Source organism: Myodes glareolus, chromosome 5 (assembly GCF_982192425.1).
Source record: "Myodes glareolus chromosome 5, mMyoGla1.1, whole genome shotgun sequence".
In the NCBI taxonomy this organism is placed as follows: Eukaryota; Metazoa; Chordata; class Mammalia; order Rodentia; family Cricetidae; genus Myodes; species Myodes glareolus.
In genome coordinates this window covers 68,696,205-68,718,362 of record NC_142030.1, presented here as the reverse complement: position 1 = coordinate 68,718,362, position 22,158 = coordinate 68,696,205, and the positions used below count along the sequence as shown (strand labels likewise).

The window sequence follows — 22,158 nt, the reverse complement described above, 5'->3', positions numbered from 1 at the left end:
CGGGGACTTCCAGGTTCCACTATAAGGTGTATGGGAAGTATTATCATGAGATGATGCTAAAGGAAGGTGGGACTGGGGTCTGATGAAGCCTTCTCTCAGAGTCCTGGGAAATTAGGGGTCAGCAGATATGGAAAACAGGACATTGAGGAGAGTCATTTGACCATTTAGACACACGGTCGGGCTGTGAAGGCTCCATCAGTCGTTCACGTGCTATTCAAAACAGAGCCAAGATCTCGAGGAACAGATAACAGAGGGTCTAGGGGAGTCTGGGTTGCACTGACTTGGGTGGTTAAGAGAAGGCGGAACCTTTGTCCTCAGCTCCCTGTTTCCCGCTCCTCCGCGTCTGCAGCTACACCACCTAATGGACCGCCTCCTTCCCCTTCCCGGGGGGCCTATCCGGAGTTCCGGAGTTTTTGACTCCGGATTATCCGTAAGTGACGAGCGAACTCCCCCATAAGTGAGACCAGTTTCTCCAACCCTCACCGCGCCCTCCACAACCCACGACTCCCTTCCGGGGGGTGGGGGGAGGACACGGGCTCGCGGAGCAGGCGGGGCCGCGGAGCCACGAGCGCATGCTACGGACTGAGCTCATCCCGCCGAGCTCGCCCCCCGCGCTTCACCACCTAGCTCCGGTGGCTTTGGCCGGCCGCGCGCTGCAGGCGTCCCCTCATCTCCCAGCCGAGCGGCTTCCAGATCCCCGCGCCGTTGGAGCGACCCAGGCGAGGCCAAGTGCTCGATCCGATCGAGGGAAGCCGGAGGAGGACGGGCCGGCTGAGGAGAGCTGCCGGGCTTCGCAGAGGCGGCCCTACGCCCCCGGAGCAGGCGGAGTGGCAGTCACCTGAGGAAGTCAGACAGCTAGCTGTGTCCCACTGCTGCCCGGGCTCCGCACTCAGACTAGTGGTCCAGGCCCGGGAGTCAGCGTCACACCGGTGAAGACAGACCACATCGAGCGAGTGGGCATGGCCACACCGTTCTTATCTGCGGGGGCCACCACGGGCGACAGTGGTGGGGAACTGAGCTCCGGGGACGACTCCGGTGATATGGAATCCCCCCAGACCCCCGAGACTGAGGCGTCCCGGAGCCTAGCCGAGCAGTTTGAGAAGGCTGCCGCACACGTCCAAGGCCTGATTCAGGTGGCCAGCAGGGAGCAGCTCTTGTACCTGTATGCCAGGTACAAGCAGGTAAAAGATGGGTGGATGAGAGAGGGCACGGGCGTCTTCCTCCAAAAACTTACAGAGGCGTGCGGGGCTAATGGTCGAGTGTAAGGAAGTGTGTGTATCTGTGTGCCTGTCAGTTTCGGTCTGTTTTTTTGGCCCTGGAGAATATCATTCTGAAAATGGAAAAATCTCTGCTCTTCTATGGATGATATTTAGCTGGACACTGACAGTATTTCTGTTTTCTCAGGACGAGGATGATAAAATCAAATTGGTCATTTTTTGCCAAAGGGACAGGTGATAGAAAATATGGTAATGTTAACAGTAATGTTAACAAGAACTTTGGAATTTAAGAGAATGTTATATACATCAAACACAAATATTACTATTGCAATTTTTAGAAACGCTAAATATAGTTGACATATTTTTGGGTAAATTTGATTCTGTTAGATATAGTTATACCCCCCCACACACCTTTTTTGAAATGGTTTCATGTTGGTAACATAGGGGGTGTGTGTGATGAATTCTTGACTCAGCTTCCTGAATGACTTTCTTTTACAAATAAACAAACAACAAAAAACCCGGGGAATAGGCAGCTCAGAAGATTGCATGGATATATTGGAATTAAAATGTAGTTTCTGAACTTTACCTAAAGATAGGGAAATGTATGAGTTACACATGTAAAACTAATTTATCATTTAAGGTTAGATACCAGAAGGAAAAACAATCGCCTTTTCACAATCAACAGACACGTTTCAGCAGAACACTAGCTGTCCTGCCCTTGACAGAGAATGCAAAGATGAGAGACCATCCAGACATTAGAGGCTTACAGGATTAAGGCCTCTAGATGTGAATGTGAAAAGTGATGACAAGCTCAATAGCAGGTCAGGAAAACCCAGCTCTTTGAAACGTTGAGAAAAATGAAGCTCTGGATAGTAGGCTCTTTTATTTTATTGGAATAAAAAAAATTGCCTTTTGGTATAGTTACATATATTTCTCCTGAATTCTTTTTCTTCTTTAGGTAGTTGTGAGGACCCTCATGCATTTCTGATTACATTGTTTTGTGTGTGTGAGCACACATGTATGATAGTGTTCAAGTGGAGGTCAGAGGTCAACTTGCAGGATTTGGGTCTCCTTTCACCACATAGGTCCCTAGGGTCCATCTTAGGTGGTCAGGTCTGGTGACAAGCCCCTTTACCTATGGAGCCATCTTGCTGACCTGTCCTGTGAAAGACACTGGAGTGAGCCATCTTCTGAGGACTGATGATTACTAGGAACGCATGCTAATATTGTTGTGGCCTGAGAGAGGTTGCTGTTCAAGTCCTGCTCAGCATTTTGTGTGATGCCAGCTAGTGACTGTACATGACTTTAATCCCAGTGCTTTGGGGAGGTAAAGGTGGTGATTGCTGTGAGTTCAAGACCAGCCTGGTCAGCACAGTAAGTTCCAGGTCAGCTGGAGCTACACAGTCAGACTCTTGTCTCAAAACAAACAAACAATTGTGTAATGGGAGAAATACACAAGCTCTTCTGTTACTACCAGATTATATTGGCTGTTTTGAGGAAATTGGGTAAAATCACAGCTGTAATTGAGTTACAAACTGAACTGTGTCCTTTTTCCATGGAACTTCATTTTTACTTAACAAGGACTATATAAACTATAAATTTGGGTGTTTGGCAGATAGTTTCTTGAAAATGAAAGTAGTGAGCCTGGAAAACAGCTGTACACACTTGTTGACAGTGATGATATTTGAATTGTCAAATGAAAAGTAGAAGTTTGGGAAAAAGTGGGGTCTGCCACCATGAGCTCGACAGCTCTCCGGTGCTTACGAAGTCCTCCTCATGAGATAAGTGGTGACGTAATGAATGTGAAGTTTCACTCATGTATAAAGCAGTGTGTCAACATTTGGGAATGCTGATTGACTCAATGCGTTTGTTTCTAAATATTTCATGAAATAATGTTTAAAAAAATCAATGTAAGCAAAAACTCCAGTCAGAGTGAAAATCAGTCTGGTTTTCACTCTAACTATATGAAAGATTGATAGTGAGTTTGGATTCCACATAGTAACTTATCTTGGAGAAACTGCCATTTGTTGAGTTTTGTACAGGATGTCCACAGTTGGTGGCTCTATAAAAATACTAATTTATAACAATGTATCTATGTGAAACAGAAACTGCTTCATGGGCTCCATCCAAACCCACAACAGTGAGAGACTGGATGCAGAAATATAACAATACAAGTATGCCAGACAGTAAAGAGGTTTTAAAAAATGGCAGACTCATTTTTCTGTTTTCTTTCTTTTTTTAGTTTAGAATGTAGTAATTTTCTTAAAATTTTATTTCTACTACCATGTACTAGATTTATTTTCAAATAAATTAACAAATATTTTAAAGATCTAATTTATTTTTTTCTTGTGTCTGTATTCACATGTGTAGAGGTGTGTGTGTGTAAGTAAGTGACCAGACTGGCCTCAAACTCAGAGATTTGTCTCCCGAGTGCTGGGATAAAAGATGTGTGTCTGCACCACCAGCACCCTGCCGAGATCTAATTTCTCATATATATATATGAATGAATGACAGATAAAGTCCATACATACTGAAGCTCTTTGGAGACTTTAATTCTAAGAATTAAGAAATCACAGGACCCCAATGTTTGAGAACTCCAATTTCAAGTCCTGCTTCCTTGGCTGGAGAAGTTCACAAACAGTGTGCGTGTTCTTGCATGTTCTAGCTGAGGCAGAGCAAGAGGAAGGTGACCCTTTTTGGGTTTTTGACTGTTTAATTTTACTTAGTATGTGTGCGCGGACACATGCCTGTGCCCACATGTATGGAGGCCAGAGGACGACTTTCAGGTCAGTTCTCTCCCTCTGCCATGGGTTCCAGAGGTTGTCAAGCCTGCCTGGCTAGTACTTTTACACACTGAGCCATCTCTCTGGTTTTCCTAACCCCTCACCTCTTAAAACATTTCTTCGTGAGTGAGCATGCCTGGTGTCTGCCAAGGCTGGAAGAGGTCATCAGATCTGGAGCTGGAGTTACAGTGCAAGAGTGGCAGGTACTCCTAACCACTGGGCTAGCTCTCCACCCCACCCTTTTGTTTTTAAGCAAGATATTTTATTATTTCCATATACATCCAGACCTAGGAGTAGGCAGAAGTTGCATGGCTTTATGTACTACAGTTTGTCCAGCCCATCTCTTTTTGTATTTCTAGCAGGGTCCAGCAGTTGCTGTGATTTTTGGAGATGCCAGAACTAAAGCCCAGATTCTCTGTAACATGTAAGCTAGATGATACAGGGAAGGAGTCAGGCCTGGATCAAGTCCTGACACCTGATCAGGATTTGCCCATGTGTGCGTTGAGACCACCCCCTCTTGAGTCTCTGTATCCTTTCGTATAGCCTGGGTTTGCAGTGGCCTGTCTCACGGGATTGGAAATTATTCAAGAAATGCTTCTCAGTCAAATCACAAAAGGCCTGCTCCAGTAGACGTGTGCTTTTTAGTGATAGCCGGTATTGCTCGCTAAGGAAATAATTGGGGTGATAACTTTTAAGGTTAGTTTTTATTTATGTGTGTGGTGTCTCTCTGTGGGTATATAATGCATGTGTGTGGGTGCCCTTGGAGGGCGGCAAAGGGCATCAGGTCCTGCGGAGCTGGAGACCTTCAGAGGCGGTTGTGAGCTGCCCGACGTGAGTGCTGGGAACTGAGCTCAGGTCCTTCAGAAAGCCGCAGTGCTCGGAACTGCTGAGCCATCTCTCCAGCCCCATGAGTTGATAACTTTTATGAATTCATAGGCAGATGAAATGGTTGTTGGCTGAAAAGTTTCTTAGAACTTGGAGCAAGACTGGAATTTTGTGTGGCAATTTGAAAAGCAGAGGGGAAAAAAGATGATGATGGAACAGTAGGAACAAAACTCAGAACTAAGAAGCTGCAAGGCAGTGGGTGGATGAGTAAAGTCAAGGGAAGACCTTAGGGGAAGCACGCAGTGGTTTAGTCTCAGGAGGATTTGAATATACAAGAGGAAGGTGAAGGAGGGTCGCTCAAGCAGACAAGTGTGGTGGGTTTTGAGTTTAGAACAATTTTCTGGAAGCTTTGTTCTAATGAAAAACACCTGATCCAAAACATTCTAATGCAAGGCAGAAACTGCAAATGTTGTGAGATGTGTAGAGTGGGTATGTTAGGAGTTTATGATGGATTATTTCTGGCAGTGGCAATCAAACTGAATTCCGTTCCTGCCTGAATTTCATTTTTGCACAGTTACAATGAAAACAATCTAATTTAGCTACGAATGTCATTTGAGTCTCAAAACTATAGAGCCAGGTGCAGTGGTGAACACCTATAACTCCAGCCTTGAGAGGTAGAAGTAGGGGGTTCGGGAGTTTAAGACAGCCTGGCTTTAAAACAACAACAAAAAATATCAAATGGGGCTGGAGAGATGGCTCAGTGGTTAAGATCACTGGCTGCTCTTCCAGAGGTTCTGGGTTCAGTTTCCTGCACCCACGTGGCTGCTCACACCTGTCTGTAACTCCAGTTCTAGGGGATCTGACACCTTCACACCAATGTACATAAAATAAATTTAAATAAATTACTTTTTTAAACTTTATTTAACTTTATTTCATGCACATTGGTATAATGATGTCAGATTCTCTTGAACTGGAGCTACAGACAGCTGCGAGCTGCCATGTGGGTGCTGGGAATTGAACCCGGGTCCTCTGGAGGAGCAGTCAGTGCTCTTAACCACTGAGCCATCTCACCAGCCCCCTAAATAAATTACTTTTTAAAAGTATTGGCCACATAAATAGCATTTGTATTATTGTTGAGACTCTGTGCTCCTTCCACCAGCTTTTGACATCTATATTTAGTGTGCTTATTTTATTATATTTTATTTTTTAAAGACAGGGTTTCACTGTATACCCCTGACTGTACTGGAGCTTAGTCTGTAGACCAGGCTGGCCTCGAACTCAGAGTGCTGGGATTTAAAGGCGTGCATCATGATGCCTGGCTAATACGGTGCTTTTAAAATAGTGCATTTTCAGTGCATTCTGTACTGATTTGAGGAGAGATAAAATGCTAGCAGAATCATGACAGTGAACATGGAAAAACCCCCAGTATATATGAATTCTGAAAAACCAAACTTTAAATTTTGTTAATTACTTGTTAAATAATTTTCTTATAGGCCCAATGGAGTGATTATAAAACACACATTGTACAAACCCAAAATCCTCAGTGGAGTGGGCCTGACCTCTCCCACCCTCATATGCACACACACAGTAATACATTAAAACTTTTTATAATTTTATATTATATTCTTTGGGAGAGGGCCTGAGACATGTAACCTTGGCATGTTAATACTGTTCCAGACATGTAATCCTGGAACTTGCTTTGTAGACCAGGCTGCCTTGAGCTCAGAGATCCGCCTGCCTCTGCCTCCTAAGAGGCTGAGATTAAAGGTGTGCGCCACCACCACCCATCATAAAATTCTATTTAATGGCAGTAAAGACTATAATTTTATTTGTAACTTGTTCTATAATTAGTCTGCTAGTTTAGAGATGCAGCTATTTGTCACCTTTTTTTTTTTTGCCTGTGTGTAACTGTATTAGTTAGCAGTTATTTTATATAGAAAGCCGAGGCTGTTTATGTGATATTTTTGTTTAATTAATTAGTTAATTTAGACAGAGTCTCACTGTGTAGCCCTGCCTGGCCTGGAGTACATTGTGTAGACTAGGAGGGCCCTGAACTCAAAGAGAGCTTTGAATGAGTGCACAGAGGTCCCCCTGCGCTGCTGGGGCTGTGCCTCGCCACACCTAGTGCTGGTGGTGTTTTCAGTTGGGATTATTTGAATGTTTTTGTCTGTTCTGCAAACAATGTTAAATTTTGTTACCCTATATCTATTCAAATATTTTCTAATCTATAGTGTACATAATAAATTTGAAAAGAAAAAGTCCTTATATGTTCCTTAGAAAAATAAATTCTTTATATTTCCCCCCCTTCCTCTTTTAGGTTAAAGTTGGAAATTGCAATATTCCTAAACCAAACTTCTTTGATTTTGAAGGAAAGCAAAAATGGTAAGAAACATTCTTGGGATCCTTAGTAAGGTTGTCAGAAATGACTTAAGGGTTTAGGAATTAGAAAAGGGTTAGTGGATTAAAGAATTATTGTTTTATTAATCTCTTTGATGTTGGCTAGTAATGACAGGTGGGGGGAAAGGGATTAAAGGAATCTGCTTTTAGCTAAGTCTGAAGGATTCTTTTGGTGCTGCTGTTAGCACAAGGTAGCCCTTATATTACCGGTAGCTCAAGGTTGTTTCTTGTAGCTAGCCTCTAGGGGTCTGCTGCTTCTCACTACAGAAGGAAGGGAAAGAACAAGATAAATCCCTATCTCCACTTATCTCTGCCTCTGCCTACAGAAAAGAAATGCTTGTCGTATTTTTTTGGAAAGAATTGTGGAGAAAAAAAATCTAAAACCTGACACAGGCTCACTCTACTCTGAATACATTTTTCATCTATAATTCCAAGATTCCCTCATACTGTTCTTTCCCTAGCTGGCTTAAGTGGAAAAAGAGAAATTGTTAAACAACAGTGAACATAGTTACAAAATGGGAGATTTTTTTGTGCAGCAGCCCCAGTGGTAAGATTAGTGTTGAGGGTGGAGTTATTTATTGCTCCATGATAAGTGCGTTAGGGAGACATTCCTGCATTTCAGTAATTGCTACAGTTTTGATACCCAGATTTAAGCGTGTGAATGTGACTTTAAACAGACAGTTGAAGCTGTTCATCCTAATTTGTTACACTATCAACGTCATCCACAATCCTTTGGAGTCTAAGTCACATGGCTTCAAGTAGGCCTATAATATACCCCATGGAACACCTTTCTGCATTTATTTATTTATGTATTATGTTAAAGGTCTCTTCGGATATAGAGGGCTTTTTTTTGTTTGTTTGTTTTTAGATTTATTTATTTGTATGGATATTTTGTCTGCTTACATGTGATGCCCATTGAGATCAGAATAGGGGTTTGGATCCCCTGGAACTGAGTTACAAATGGTTGTGAGCTGCCATGTGGGTACTGGTCCTCTGCAGAAGCACCAAGTGCTGTTAACCACTGAACCATCCAGTCCTGGGGTAGAGTTTACCCATGCATTTGACCATACATCCTAACATTACCAAATGTGACCCTCTGGACCATAGTCCGATGGTAGTGTGTGTGGTGTGTGTGGTGGGGAGCGAATCACTTACATCACCAGCCATGACCATGCTCTTGAATTCAGATGACATTCTGTTTTTTCAATATGTGGTACATCAGTGCTTTGATTTACATTTTGTTCCATATTTTCTCTGTTGATGATAAGCCGTTTCTGGAATTTTGTTATCTAGAGAATGTCAAATGTAGCTTTTACTCTGAGCTTTTTTGCTGTGGAATTTATCACTTCATTACTTTCCCTTATTCATTGCCCAGTTCTCCATGTTTGCAGTGATTCTCTGCTCTTCAAAGTCTATATTTTTATAGCCACTCTTATTAATTAGTAAAGCAGAAAAACTGTCAGATACTGCCATTACCAGTTCATTAATATATTAGTTATGGGACAGACTGACATCATGTATCCTTCCTGTTACCCATTATAAAGGACATGCAACTTACATATTACTCTTACCGAAATATTGAAATATTTAATTTTAATCAATGATTAATCATTTTGAGAAGAACACTATTTAGGTGAGAAAACAATTAGGCAAACCAAGCTGAGTGACATTTTGTAAAATAATTGTTTTTGAGTCTTAAAAATGTCAACATGTGGAAGAGAAGGAGGAAGATAAATGGAACACAGTGCCATGCGTGACTGGCTTCTGGTCTGGGAAAACAGAGTCATGCAGGGCATTGTTGTGACAGCCAAGGGAATCTGGAGAGCTTGTCTCTGTGTCGTAGAATTGATGATCCCCAGGTTTGATATAAATTCATATATTTAGGGGTGAGGCGGTATGTGTAAGTAACTGTCAAGAGAGTCAATAAAAATTTTAGAAAGATCTTGCTTTCTTCAGAGGAACAGGAGAAGAGGACTGGTCTCTCTTTATAAGATTAGAGGACCAAGAAAGCTGGTTAAGAGTGGGAAGACTTGGCTGGGGTACTGCACTGGTCTATAGATAATGCAGCCTCAGTAGTTGTGAACGCTGGATTTAGGGAGACTAATTAAATCTTAGATTACTGTAATTTGTGATATTTCAGAATTGAACAGGTAGGCAAGATATCTGTTCTAAAATTTCATGTGAGGAGGGAACTTGGGGAAAATTTCCAAAAGGCCCTTAAGGTAGGGTTATGAGTTTTATACTTGATTATCAACATAAAAACATAGACTGAACACTTCTCCTTTGACACGTTGTTACCTTTATGTCCTCAGAGCCTTGAAATATATGTGTGTAGAATATTAGTAAGAAATATGCCAGCTGGATGTGATGTGTGAGTTTAAGGCCAGCCTGGCTGCATAGCAAGGTCCTGTTTAAACAACGTGCTGTTGTGTTATTTGCATCATTGAGGAAGGCTGTCTCTTCTGTGCTCTAGGGAGGCATGGAAAGCCCTTGGTGACTCCAGCCCTAGCCAAGCAATGCAGGAATACATCGCAGCAGTTAAAAAACTAGATCCAGGATGGAATCCTCAGGTAAGACTTACTAAGTGTACATTATACTTTCTGAAAACTCACCTTCCTCCCAAGTGTCTGAGCTTTGCTCAAGTAACATGTCTTAGGCTCATTTCATCAAAAGCCTATAAGGTAATTGTAGTACTTATTTGTAAAAATGACTACTTAAATATTAATACAACCAACAACTGATGCAGAGACCTCCTTTGAGTAATAGTTTTTAGGAGTATAATTTTTTTAAAGATGTGTTTATTATGTATATATCGTTCTGTCTGCAGGCCAGAAGAGGGCACCAGATCTCATTACAGATGGTTGTGAGCCACCATGTGGTTGCTGGGAATTGAACTCAGGACCTCTGGAAGAGCAGCCAGTGCTTTTAACCTCTGAGCCATCTTCCAGCTCTGAAGTATAATTTAATCTTGTAAAAAAAGAATTTATTCAGAATTTATCTGGAGATCATCATCATCCTGGAAAAAAAAATTCATTCAAATAAAACAATTTAGATTTATTGCTTATATATATCTTATTTTATATGTATGTGTGCTTGCCTGCATGTACGTATGTGTACCATATATACATTCTTAAAGATTTTATTTTAATGTGTATGTGTGAGTACTTGCATGTATGTATGTTCACCATGTGCATGTGTGACCCCCTGGAGTTGGAATTACAGGTAATTGTGAGCTGCCGTGTAGATGCTGGGAACTGAGCGCAGGTCCTTAGAAGAGCTACAAGTGCTCTTAACTGCTGAGCTGTCTCTCCAGCCCCATTTGAGATAATAAAAACGGGAGAACTGGTGAAAAGTCTGGAGGTTGGAGGTTGGGTCATAATGACTGCAAATGCAGATAACTTTGAGTTTTGTTTTGTTTTTGAGATAGAGTCTCATTAACTCTGGCCTCAGACTCAGAGATCCACCTGCTTCTGACGCCTGAGTGTGTGTGTGTGTGTGTAGATACATTATATGGCAAACATTTTAGAGTGAATGAATTAAAAACTTGAAAGTGTTTTGTGGTAGCTTTTTCGTAGGTACATCAATTGTTACAAGTATGGGAAAAATTTGTCACATCAGTCATGGGATCTAAGGAATTGTTAGGCACCCTAAAATGTGTGTGTGTTTTGGCATCAGAATGGATCTTAAGAGTTCAAAGACTAACAGATAGCCAACAACACAGCTTTATTGCTGTGACTTCATTTTGGGGACCTGAGAAGTCCCTCTTGCCCTTGGCTGTGTATGAATATTCACTGTTTTCCGTTTTATAATCTTTTCTAAAGTAGCAGTATGCATATGCCACAAATGTCCTCAGGTTGCGGATCTGAAGGTCAGTGGTCAAATAAATGCCTCCTGAGCTGAGCTCAGCCTATGAATTCTAGGTCTTGGCCTGGTGGTCTTGGTGCTTTCCTCCTGGTTTACAGGTGGCTCCTTCTGGTTCATGGCCTTTGAAGGCATTTGAGTATATAAATTCTGGTATATAATTGAATTTGTGATTTTTTTTTTAAAACCTTCAGTACTTTACTTATGCAGTAAATTTCTACTATGACTGTTAAAATGTGTATAGATTTTATGTGGTTAGACATTTTTTCTTATTAAATATTTATTTAATGGCATCTTAGAATATTTATCAAATTTTATTATTTTTCGTTGGTGGTGATGGGAATAGAATAGAATTTCTTTAATATATTTTTCTAAATATATTTTAATATTGCCAGATGGTGATGGCACACACCTTAAATCCCAGCACTTGGGAGGCAGAGGCAAGCCGATGTCCGAGTTTCAGTCCATCCTGATTTATACAGTGAGTTCCAGGGCAGTCCAGGGCTACACAAGAAAACCTGTCTTGAAAAAGTACAAAACAAAACAAACAAAATTGCAGTCTTGTAAAGACAGCCAGGCAGAAGCAGATAAATCTCAGCCTAGTCTACATAAGGAATTCCACGACAGCTACATTACTGAATCCCTGTCTCAAACTGAAACAAAATAGAGGCAAACAATGACGTTCATTTCATATACATTTGTGTGTTTCTGTGAATGTGTGTGTTGTATACTTTTCAATTTTTAGTTTACACACTCTAGACTGATCCTTTTTGACTTTTCTCTTTCTTTTTTTCTCCTTTGCTTTTGGATTGGTAAAATAATAATCTTGGTTTCAGGAGAGCTTTGACATTTAGATTTGACATTAATCATTTAGGATAAAAAGAGTGATTCTCTGGACTAGAGATCTAGGTATGAGCTCAGTGTTAGAGCACTTGCTTCGTAATTCTGAAACCCTGGGTTCAAATCCCAGCACCAAGAACAAAAAAAAAAAGCAAAAAACAAAACAAAACAACAACAACAACAAAAGAGTTACTTTCTTTTGCTGAGTTTGTTTCTGAGAAGTGAAATGAAAACACTGTGTATGGGCTGGGTTTGCATGTGATGTCGTTTGAAACTACCACAGAAATCTTGAAGGTTAGAAACTATTATTGTCTATACTTTAAAAGTTAGGAAAGTCACTAACCTGTCCACAGTTGATAAGTGACACACGATGGCATTAGGAATTAGACCCATGCTTAATGACTTAACCATACCAGACCTGCTATGGAAACACACACATACACATTCACGTGCACACAGAAAACACGACAGAAACCTGTATTGTGTTTTCCTTCAAGAATGTATTGATCAGTGGTCATCAGTGTCTTTATTTCTGAAGTTTTGGCAGGGGGAAGGTAAGTTTTAATATTCACAGTTTAAAAAGAATTTCAGTAGAAAAAAGATCTTCTGTGTGGCCTTTATCTAAATTTACCAGTTATGTTTGCTTTGTTGTTCTGTTTACATAGTCATACACACATCTATATCACATATTTGTATAAATATTTTTCTAAACTGTTTGATATAAATTGGAGATCATGTTCATTTACCCTAAATACTCTGTATTTATTTTCTACGAAAAAACACTTTCATAACTGTACCTTAATTGCCTTTCATAATTGTACCTTAATTATCAAAATCAGGAATTTTATTTTAATTTATTTTCATGTATATATGTATATTTTAGGAACCTTCTACAAAGATTAGAATTAGAATATTGATCCACCCTTATTGTGGAATCTGTAGTGCATAATCACATTTTTCATTTACTTAACAATGCCCTTTTCAGTTATTTGCTACAAATCCTACCGACCTGATTTAGAATGATGCATTGTATTCCCTTGCCATATTTCTTTATACTTCTGCAACAGTTTCTTGAGCTTTCTCTTTCTTTCTTACCTGTGCTTTTGTTTTTATTGTTGTTGATTTTGATAAGAGCCATTTTGGGAATGTCTCTCATTTGGATTGGTTATAATTAGCTTCAGATTGCACATTTTAGGAGGAAGGGCATGCTGTCCATACGTTTTACCAGTACGTACATGGTCTTTGTTTGTCCCAGTATTGGTGATGTCAACCAGGTCCCTGTTTCTCTATAACCGACGAGTAACTTGTGAGGAGCACTTTGAGACTATCTAGACACATACTGTTTTCCTATTAAGATTTCACCTACTAATTTTAAACAATAATTAAGGATTTTCTAACTCCATTGTTTGTTTTATTTTTATTGGTATTAAACTGTGTGAAGGCATCCTGCTTTATTTTATGCTGTTTTAACACACCTAGAATTATCAGATAGGAGGGACCATCAATAATTGATAAAATGCCCCCATAACGTGGACATTTTCTTAATTAGTGATTGATGTGGGAGGGTCCAGCCCGGGGTGGGTGGTGCCACTCCTGATCTGGTGGTCTTGGGAGCTGTAAGAAAGCAGGCTGAGCAGCCATGTGAGCAAGCCGGTAAGGGGCATTCCTTCATGGCCCCTGCATCAGCTCCCGCCTCCAGGTTCCTGCCCGGCTTGAGTTCCTGTCCTGACTTTTTTGATGATGAAAGAAAGCATAAGCCAAATAAACCCTTTCCTCCCAAGTTGGTCATGGTGTTTTATTACAGCAGTAGTCACCCTGACTAAGACATAGGAGCTTTTCATTTCTCAGGTTCTCTGTCACGCTGTCATCCATCCATCTGTCTGTTAGGAGCAGAACTGTGGGGTGTCTGTGGTTTTGCCCTGTTAAGTTAGCCTGTTTCTTAAATGCCAGCAGAAGGCTTACGGATCCTGGGTCAGAGCCCAAAGACTTTATTATTCAAGACTTGGCAAACTGCACGAGCTCCATTTGGTTTGCATCAGTTTCCCACATTGCCTGAGTCCCACGGGGATGACACCCTTAGGGTTAGCTGGATTTCTGCCTATGCAGTGGGTTGTGCTAGAGGAAAGAAAGAGCCTGAGCTATGGGAATTCACAACTTAGAGCAAGCCTGCTGTCTGTCAGGGGCCAGAGAGGTGCTACTGCATTCCCAAGGTGTCTTGCTGGTCACAAAGTCCTGAGAAATGGCCTGCATAAGAGAGTGCTGAGGGCCTGATCAACTGAGCAAGACTGTGTAGGGATTTTCTGCACCCATAGTTGATTGCCTTCCCCAACACTCATGTTTATATTGTATAGACTTATGAATTTCTGTTTTATTCATGCAGTATAGTCCATTGAAATAATTCGTCTGCTAAAAGAATCTTCAAACCAGCCCATGTCCTTTTCATATACCCCAATCCTTGGAGCATTTTTCTTTCTTCCTGACACAAGGTCGTGTTTCCTAGCACTGCTGTAACAGAGAGTGCCACAGCTGCTTAAAACATCAGAAATTGGTTAGTTGTCCATAGTCCAAGAGCAGAAGTCTGAAATGAGTTAGTACGTGTAGAGAAGCAGCCTTCCTTCTTCCTCTTCTGGTGGCCAGCAGACATTCAGTGCCCTATGGTGACTGACCTATTTTGTCCCTCTGTTGCTGTGTAGAGTAGTGATCAGCAAGTGACTCGGGCTTATAGATGACAGTCTGTCCCTGGGGGAAGTTAAGGCAGAGACCGTGAAGGAACGGTGCTTACTGGCTCCTTTCCAGGCTCCTATTCAGCTACCTTTCTTGTATAGCCCAGGCCCACCTGCCTAGGGATGGTACTACTCCTCGGCTGGGTCCCCTACATCAGTTAGCAGTCAAGCAAATACCACAGACACGCCCACAAGCCTCTCTGTTGGAGGAAGATCCTCAGCTGAAGTTCCCTCTTCCAAGGTGTGTCAAGTTGACGATCAAGATTAGCCAAGGTGGCCTAGCTCCAGTGTCCGCCTTTGTATTCCCATGGCCAGGTTTCTCTATCTGAATCTGCCTCTCCTTTCTTGTGTGAGGACATCAGTTCACCTTAATCCAGCATGACCTCAGTTTACATCTTTAGTAATATTTCTTTTGTATTTTATAAGTAAAGCTTGTCTGAACCTCAGAACGCTAAACAGCCACACTAGTCAGCCGTACAGGCCAGGCAGTGGTGGCACACACCTTTAATCCCAGCAGCCACAGTAGTTGGCCATAGAGGCCTGGCGGTGGTGCTGCACGCCGTTAATCTCCGCACTAGAGAGGAATAGAAGGCAAGATGAGATAGGAACTCTCTTTCAGTCTGAAGATTTCATAGAGGTAAGAGCTCTCTAGTGGTTTATCTGCTTTTCTGATCTGCAGGTTGAACCCCAATATTTGTCTCTGGGTTTTTATTATTCATGTTAAGTATATCTGTGAAGATGGTTTTCTTTTTATCCTCCCCCTCCGCCCCCTTTAAAGACAAGATCTCACTGTGTAGCAGAGGCTGGCCTCAAACTTGTAGTTATCCTATACCTCAGCCTTCAAAGTGCTGAGATTGCTAGTCGAGTCACTGCACCACACTCGTGCAAAGACACCTTCAAGTCAGATTCAGATGGACTCCTGGGGGTTTATTGTTGAAATTTTTACTTTATGTGTGTGGGTGTTTACTAGCATGTATGTCTGTGTATCACATGTGTGTAGTGTCCATGGAGATCAGAAGAGGGTATCAGATCTGCTGAATTGGAGTTATTGATGGTTGTTAGCTGCTGTGTGGGTGCTGGGAACCGACCTTGGGTCCTCTGGAAGAACAAACAATGCTCTTAGCCACTGACCCATCTCGCCAGCCCCTCACCTCCTTTTATAAAGTTTTATTTTATAACTATTCATCCCACCCCCGCCTACTCCTGGGTGTGTGTGTGTGTGTGTGTGTGTGTGACATGAGCCATGATGCTTATGCTCAGAGGATAATTGTGGTTCTCTTGGTTCTCTCCTTCCATCATGGGTGTCCCAGGGATCCAGCATCAGGTTATATCTGTTGAGCCATTTCACCAGTGTCTGATTGATTTGAGGACTCAACAACTGTACTGGCTCATCTGATGCTTTCTTTGTCTTAGCCCTGGAATCAGCTGTTTTCCTCTAGGCATTTTAATAAAAAATAGTATTTGTTGGTTTTTTACTCTTTACTCTTTGACTTTTTTCAGGGGGCCTGCCACCAGCTCCCAAATAAAACACACAGAGGCTTTTTCTTACTTATGAATGCCTGGCCTCAGCTTGACTTGTTTCTAGCCAATTTTTCTTATCTTAAATTATCCCATCTACATTTTGCCTCTGGACTGTTATGTTTCTCTAATCTGCATACCTTTCTTTACTTCTTTCTCCATGGCTTTCTGGGTGACTGGCCCCCAACGTCCTCCTCTTCTTATTCTCTTATTGTTCCTTCCTCCTCCTTTCCCCAGGTTTCTCCTATTTATTCTCTCTGCCTGTCAGGCCCTCCTTGCCCCTGCCTCGCTATTGGCCATTCAGCTCTTTACTAGACCATCAGGTGTTTTAGACAGGCAAAGAATCACAGCTTCACAGAGTTAAGCAAATGCAGCAGAAACAAAAGCAACACATCTTTACATCGTTAAACAAGTGTTCCAGCGCGTAAACAAATGTAACACTTCTTAAAATAATATTCTACAACAAGAAATGAAGGTCTGAATGTTTGATATACTTATTGCTACAACGGACATTGTTTCTAGGTTTCTTCAGCAGACAGACCTAAGAAATACGTACACTCAAATGTATGTGTTTATTGGTAGATACACTTACACTATCATGTATACATGTACATATTTGGGCATCTAGATACAGACATGTATGCATGTGCTTATGTAATTGCCACATGTGTATCCTGTATAACTACTCACTTTCCTGAAGTTTGTACTGACACCTCGAAATCAGCCCAACAGTCCTTCTGAATTGTCATATTTGGGACCTCTTTCTCCAGCAGTAAAACCTCTTATAGCCACCAGAGGGAGCAAAGTTCATAGTAAATAAGATGAGGGTTTTATTATAGTTACCAGGGCTTTCTGTGAGTTTCGGTGCTATTGTTGATACTTTAGTTTTCACTAATTATTCCCTTTCACTTTAAAAAAAAAACTCAAACAACAAAAAACTTCTTAGATCTTGATGTTACTACATACTAGTGAGGTCTTCTCTTTCTTGGATCCATTTTTATTTTACCTGTGTGTCTAGGAAGATAAGCAGTCTCCTCTCTTTGGTTCCAGTAGCCAAATTAAAATAGTTGTCTAGATGCCCGGTAGCTGTCTAGTCTTTACAGAGCTACTGTTCATCTAGTTTGGGTAGCATCATCCCCTTGTCTTTTATCTGTAAATAATTCATTAAAAACCCAGACATTGAATCAATGTCATCCAGCTCTTGGGAGGTGGAGGCAGCTGCACATCAGAATCCTCTGTAGGAGGCTTAAGAAGATCGGCACTCACGCTGCACCCAGGTTTCCTCGGGTGGACTGGACGGAGGCCTGGCATCTGTTTTTGTTTTTGTTTTTGTTGTTGCCCTTTATTTTTATGTGTCCCCAGATTTGAAGCACAACCCAGAGCTCTTAATACCATCGGCCCCACATCTCGCTCTTTTCAGTATCAGCTCAGTTGTTCTCTGGATTTACTGGGTGTGTCCTCAGCCCACTTCATCTTCGCCTGATGGGGCTTTCTCCTTGAGGCATCCTGGAGTGCAGAATGCCGGTTGTTTTCTGTGGTCCGGTCTCCTGTCGTACTCACCCCTTGGGATCTCTCCTGTACTGCAGACACGTCAGAATTTAGGCTGTCCCGTGTTCACAGCACTGCGAGCAGAAACTGTGTTAGTAATTATCGAGTTGAACTGAACTCATCTGGCAGTCGTGTCTGCGTGGTGTGGAACACACATGGAAAAAGAAGGCTCAGTGGTGAAGCACTTGCCTAGAATGCACGAGGTCCTGGGTTCCCCCGCACCGAAAACACAGTCTTAGAGAGTAGAATAATTTTGCTTCAGGAACAAGGCTGGCAGGGAAATTCAAAATTTGTTGGCTGAACTATATTGTGTTGAATAAATTCAGTTGTTTAATTCAGTTTTATTTAAAAAACTGTCCTATAGAGGGCAGTGTTGCACAGTTGGCATTGCCCTGCCTTTTCTGTGGCATACATACACCTGTGCTTATTTTGTGTGTTTATTTCTCTTATAAACATAATAAAATAACGGTTAGAAATTAAAATTTTAGGATGTAATTAAAATTTTAAAATAAATTTGATTAATGGTCACGATAATATTTTAAGAAAGAACATTTTATTATCTTTGTATCCAAAATGTTAGTCTTGTGTTAATAGGTTAAAAACTACAAAATAAGAAAAAGTTTTGTTTTCCTATGTGGTTGATGTAAGTAAGAAAATTAAGCAACACAGATTTCCTGGTAACCTACATTTAATGGGAAGTCTGGATCAAACTTGTATTCTGTACAACTCATTATTCACTGTAAAATGAAGGCTTCATTTTATTTTTACAGTAGAACTTTTTAAGTAAAATAATTGTACATTTAAGTAAACTAAGTGAATTCTAAATGTTAAAAGTCCCAAATAATGTAAGAATAATTTCTGCTTAGTTTAAAAAATAATTTTTAAATTTTCATTAGTAAAAAGTAGAGTATTTTAATTAGAAATTATAACAAGTTATACAGAAATTATAGAAAATTACAAAGCATTATTCTAATAGAATATTATGCCATGTTCTATTATTATATTAGGAACAGAAATAAATTTATTTTGTATCAAATTTATTAGTTTCTACATACAGGAGAGTAATGTCTGATAGAGAAAAGCATGATTTATTAGTAAGAACACAGAATGGTGTACCATATTTGCCTTTAAAGGGTTAAACAGTTTTTAGAAGTTGTAGAATTCTTGCTATTCTGTGTCTTCTGTGTATTACCAATTGAATCTCCTGGAACCCTGGCTTGGACTGGTGTGATCTTTTGGTTGCTTCCAGGGGAAGTGGCGAGCAGTACACACCTGACACTCCCGTAGGTGTTCATATATCCAGTCTGTGTGTGCACTTGTCTGAGCTTTAGGGTTTGCCTGTCTTGTTTGCCAGTTGAGGAAAGGAAGTAATTTGTTAACCTGTATGTGTGTGTTCATATAAAGAAAAGACAGCTTCATTCGTCATCTGAAATGAATGCAGCGGTGTAGCCTAAAACCGTGACTAACTTTAAGGTGTCACATGCCATCTTGCAGTGACTGCACTTCTGCACTAGTGAGGTCGTGTACACTGAGGTTGGGGTAAATGTCTGGTGTGCACACTGAGACTGGCGATGACAGCTATCAATTTAATATTCCTTTAGGTACAATGACTGCTTAATTATGTAGACATAATACATGATTTGACATCTTGGAGTTTTTCAGTTTCTCCTTAAATTGAATTTTTAATATATTTGAAAAATATTAGTAAAAATCTAAGTATTCGGTCATTTTGGTTCATTTTGAAAAGGAGGGTTGTGACCTTAGGAAAGGTAACATTCTTTTCTTCTGAAATGAGACATGCCCTGCGTGCTTTTATAATACATAAACTTTCCATAGCATTCCTCAATCACAGTAAGTTTTTACTCCACGTTTCTCTTAAAAATATAGTAACACAAAAGTTAATGGGGCTATAGAATATAAATTTGGTGAATGAGTAATTTCTATTATAATATATTCTGTGCTCAAATAGTTTGCATCGTTACATGATGCTTTTAATGTATGTACTAAGTGAAATCCAGAGTTAGTCTCAGCTGACCTTTCTGACAGTTCTGAAGAGGTCACGGTATAATCCTTGCTTAGAGCTGAGGAAGCTAGGCCCTGGCAGGCTAACTAATTTAACCTGGAAGCTGAGTCAGTTCCATCACTAGCAAGTACAAACACAAGGCTCCGAAGGCCTGCCACACGTAGTCTCCTGGGTTCTTTTTCTCATATTGCATTACTCAGCATTCAAAGTTTTCCAGCTTTTTGGTATGTGTGTTTTATATTCTATTCCCTTAAGAGTTCTGAGACATTTGGTCCGATTATATTGGAGCCTGGTGACCTTTCCCAGGACCACAGTTGGTATTTGGAGGTGACCTCACGTGCTTCCCTTATAACTTTCAGAGAGAACCGCGTTGCAGATCAGTTTCCATGAGTGGATAGCTGTATACTTTACCTCGTATTTCCCAGAATGCAGGGGAATAGCGGCAGAGCCATAATACATTAGGAATTATAAAACAATAAGAAATTTGTCTTAATTTCTATTCTTAAGCCAAAATCTCTATAATGGTCTCAATATCATCAGTATGTAGTATTTGAAGTACTTAGAAATGTTACTTTTATATTTAGATTTACGCTGTGAAATTTCAACATGGACTAAATATAACTATTTCATAATTCTCACCATATTGTGTATGAGAATGACTAAGGGTATATGTGTCTGTAATGTATAAGCAGATATTGGACATCATTTCACGTTTTAATGTAAATAGAAAACTTAAAAGTGTATTAAGCAGGTAAACCTGGAACCACTGCTTTGTTGGTGGTTTGTTCCTTTTCTGTGGGTTTGCGTGTGCATATATGTGAATATGCTTAATTTCTCTTGTTTTCACTACCTGCTTTGCAGCATTCAATATTGGCTGTTATAGCAAAGGGAGTGTGATATTATTGTCAAGAACTAAGGCATCTAAGACCGAAGTAGCCAAGCTGTACCTCTGTTACTGATACCGCATCATACTGGGCTACTACTTCAAGTTTTAAAACTGCTTTGAGAATTTAGCCTTGCATTTTAGTTTTTTTTTCTTTTCTTTTTAGTTTTTCTTTTTTTAAAAAAAAAATTTATTTATTTATTTATTATGGATACAATATTCTATCTGTGTGTATGTCTGCAGGCCAGAAGAGGGCATTAGACCTCATTACAGATGGTTGTGAGCCACCATGTGGTTGCCGGGAATTGAACTCAGGACCTTTGGAAGAACAGGCAATACTTTTAACCACTAAGCCATCTCTCCAGCCCTCTTTTTAGTTTTTCAAGACAGGGTTTCTCTATGTAACTTTGGAGCCTGTCCTGGAACTCACTCTGTAGACCAGGCTGGCCTCGAGCCCACAGAGATCCGCCTGCCTCTGCCTTCCGAGCACTGGGATTAAAGACGTGTGCCACCACTGCCTGGCTGTTTTTTAGTTCTTAACATTTGGGAATATTTAAACTTTGTATGATAAATCTAGATGGAGAAGTTTGAGGTTAATTTCCTTTTCTGTACCTCTCCCCTGTCATTTTTGGTTCATGGGCTAAAATTGTATGTATTGAGAGACTGGAATGATTCAAATGTCTGATGTTTGTGCACTAACCAATTAAATAATTTTTTATTATTTAATCTTTTTTGTACATAGTATTTTTTGATATTCCATTGAGCATTTCTCTTGTTGATTTCTCTGGTACTCTGCTAGATTTCTTACAAGTACTACTGGTTTCATTTTTTTAAATGTTTATCTATTTGTATTGTAAAATTGAGGAAAGCTATGTTAAATTTACCTTTGGGAATTAATTCAGTAAAGATTTATTGAGTTTCTTCAGGCTGTATTAGCATACACTAATGCTGGAGTCCCATGATAAACTATATGTCATCTTCTAAATTTTTGTTTTGTTTTTTAGAAACAGGGTCTTCCTATGTAGCTCTGGCTGTCTTGAAGACCAGTCTGGCCTCAAACTCACAGAGATCCACCTCCTTTTGCCTCCCAAGTAATGGGATTAAAAGCAAGTGCCTCTATTCCTGTCTGTCTTCTAAAAATTTTAAAGAATTAATTTGCTTTCTAATGTGATTTTCCCAGTAAGCTCATGATTCCAAATTACTCAGTTTTTAGCATCTTCTACCATTTCTGCTGATCAGTGTAGAATTCCAAGTTGTATAATTCGTACTTTATCTGGCTTATGACTTTTGTAAAGCTGAATCCGATTTTATGATTTTTTTCAGCTGTTATCTCTCTCTCTCTCTCTTACACACACACACACACACACACACACACACACACACACTACTGTTACATTTGTAATGGTTTCCATGGAGACTTTAAATTGAGGAAGTTTCTCTTTAGACCAACCTCTGACGTCTTCTGGTTTGATCAGAGTTTCGGGGCCTGCTAATGATGCTTCAGCTGGGCATGGCCGTTCATGAAGCTGTTGTCCTGATT

General features: G+C 40.5%; 1 protein-coding gene across 2 annotated transcripts in view; it reads left to right on the top strand.

Annotated features, from left to right (window-relative positions):
- Positions 1 to 349: 349 nt before the first annotated feature.
- The window catches only part of Acbd6 (acyl-CoA binding domain containing 6), a 143,933-nt gene continuing 122,124 nt past the window's right edge, over positions 350 to 22,158 (top strand). The window contains exons 1-3 of one of the 2 annotated variants that reach the window (XM_048421150.3): positions 350 to 1,181; positions 7,143 to 7,207; positions 9,696 to 9,792. In XM_048421150.3, coding sequence (XP_048277107.3) covers positions 960 to 1,181; positions 7,143 to 7,207; positions 9,696 to 9,792 — 384 coding nt within the window. In that variant the 5' untranslated portion in view covers positions 350 to 959. The remainder of the gene's footprint in view (positions 1,182 to 7,142; positions 7,208 to 9,695; positions 9,793 to 22,158) is intronic. The other variant, XM_048421149.3, reaches the window with a different exon arrangement.